Source organism: Osmerus mordax, chromosome 25 (assembly GCF_038355195.1).
Source record: "Osmerus mordax isolate fOsmMor3 chromosome 25, fOsmMor3.pri, whole genome shotgun sequence".
Taxonomy (NCBI): domain Eukaryota; kingdom Metazoa; phylum Chordata; class Actinopteri; order Osmeriformes; family Osmeridae; genus Osmerus; species Osmerus mordax.
Genome location: NC_090074.1, coordinates 8,988,299 through 8,990,284, shown reverse-complemented (window position 1 = coordinate 8,990,284; position 1,986 = coordinate 8,988,299). Strand labels below are relative to the sequence as shown.

The window sequence follows — 1,986 nt, the reverse complement described above, 5'->3', positions numbered from 1 at the left end:
TAAAGAGGTTTGTCCATAAAAGATAATGACGCTGATGAATAGTAGTACCAATATTTATAAACAATAACAGCCATGAACATAAACAATAAAGGATGGTATTTGTAAACAGTAAAGGATGATTGCTTATGAACAATAAGGTGTTGTTTACAGTCAGTGTCTAGACTCAGTTTCTATACACATTAAATACATTTCACAAGTAAAAACAGAATGACTGTTGACAGCTATTTTCCTCAGAGGAGGAAGTACCGCTAGGATTCAGGTAGTGAAATATTAGTAAAGACAGAAATAAATTATAAAACACAAAATCTACAACACCTCCGCGCCCCCCTCCCCTCCCCACAACACACACACTCCCCTCCATACAGACACACACACATACACACACACACACACAAATACCCACAAACTTCCATACCGAAAGCTTGACTTCTTTCCCCCATTCCAAAAATAAACCCCTGCAGAAAAAGTCACGTGCGATTCCGGCGATGGTTCTGGAACACAATCTTCTGAAAAGCCCTGCGGAAGTCTCTGTTGAAGATGGTGTAGATGACGGGGTTGAGGGAGCTGTTGCAGTAGCCTATCCAGAAGAAGAGGTTGAACAGGGCCTGGGGGATGACACAGCGCTCCCTGCAGAGCGCGTGGAGGCTATAGGTGAAGAAAAACGGAAACCAGCACAGCACGAACACCCCCATCACCACTGCCAGTACGAAGGTGAAGCGCTTCTCACGCACCTGAGCCAGCTTGGTCTTGGAGGCAGAGGGCACCCTGGGTCTGGGGTCCGGCTCTGCCAGCAGCTCGGTCGGCCGGTGGGAAGCCCAGGAAAGACGGCAGCTCTGGTCCCCCCCGGCCTCCGCCCCCTCCACCTTCCCTCGCCTGGGGAAGTGCGGCCTCTTGGCGCGGGAGTCCGGGGCGGCCGCGCAGCTCTCCTCCAGGTCGATGGCGTCCAGCTCGCCATCGTCCTGCCGTCTTCCGCTGAGGGGGCTGGGGCCGTCGTCGGGGAAGCGTCCGCGCGGGGCGAAGCAGGTCTCCGAGTGCGACGGCTGGCGCTCCATGCCACTCTTGGCGGCGAAAATGGTGGAGGCGCGCAGCTTGGCCACGCGGTAGATCTTGCAGTACACCAGGATCATGACGAGGCCCGGCGCGAAGAAGGACGCCACGCACGACGACAGGATGTACCACGTCTCGTTGTTGAGGAGGCACTCGCCCACATCGCCCGCAGCGCCCTCGTCCGTCATGAGCAGCGGCGGGAAGGACACCACGGTCGACACCAGCCACACCCCCGCGATCATCGACTTGATCCTCTTCGGCGTCCGTTTCAGGTTGTAGCTCACCGCTTTGGTGACCGACCAGTAGCGGTCCAGGCTGATGGCGCAGAGATGGGCGATGGACGAGGTGCAGAACAACACATCCAGCGCCAGGTAGAAAGAGCACCAGGTACGTCCAAAGTACCAGTACCCCATCACCTCGTTGGCCAGCGAGAAGGGGATGACCAGAGTGGCCACTAAGATGTCTGCGGACGCCAGCGAGACCAGGAAAAGGTTCTGTGGAGCACGGAGGGCTCGGCTGGTGAACACCGCCACCACCACCAGAACGTTCCCCACGATGGTCACCAGGATGATGACGGACACCACCAGGATGATGGCAACAGTTGCGGCCTGGGTGTGGGGTGGTGCCGGTCTGGAGGGGCGGGAGGTGTTGGCGTAGTCCGTGGAGTTGTGGAAGGTAAGGGAGGTCGTCGGGGTTGCCGTTAGCTCCATTGTGGAACGTGACGTCTGGTCGGCCCCATCTCCCGTGTGCGTTCCAGAGACAGAGAGTTTCACACCCTCAGACTCGAGCGAACAACGCGGGAACAAAACGTCGACATTCCTCACGCCAAGTCAACATCACAGAAAAAACACAAAGTCCGTCATCAAGCAGTTTTGGAAAGCCCATTCCACGAAAATCTCAACTCAAACCCCCCCCCTCGGAAGAATCCCGAGTAGACGT

General features: G+C 56.0%; 1 protein-coding gene across 1 annotated transcript; it reads right to left on the bottom strand.

Annotated features, from left to right (window-relative positions):
* Positions 1 to 467: 467 nt before the first annotated feature.
* LOC136933663 (alpha-2Db adrenergic receptor-like) lies at positions 468 to 1,757 on the bottom strand. The gene has a single exon (XM_067229144.1). It carries the CDS (start codon positions 1,755 to 1,757, stop codon positions 468 to 470), a length of 1,290 nt encoding a protein of 429 aa, XP_067085245.1.
* Between the last annotated feature and the right edge of the window lie 229 nt (positions 1,758 to 1,986).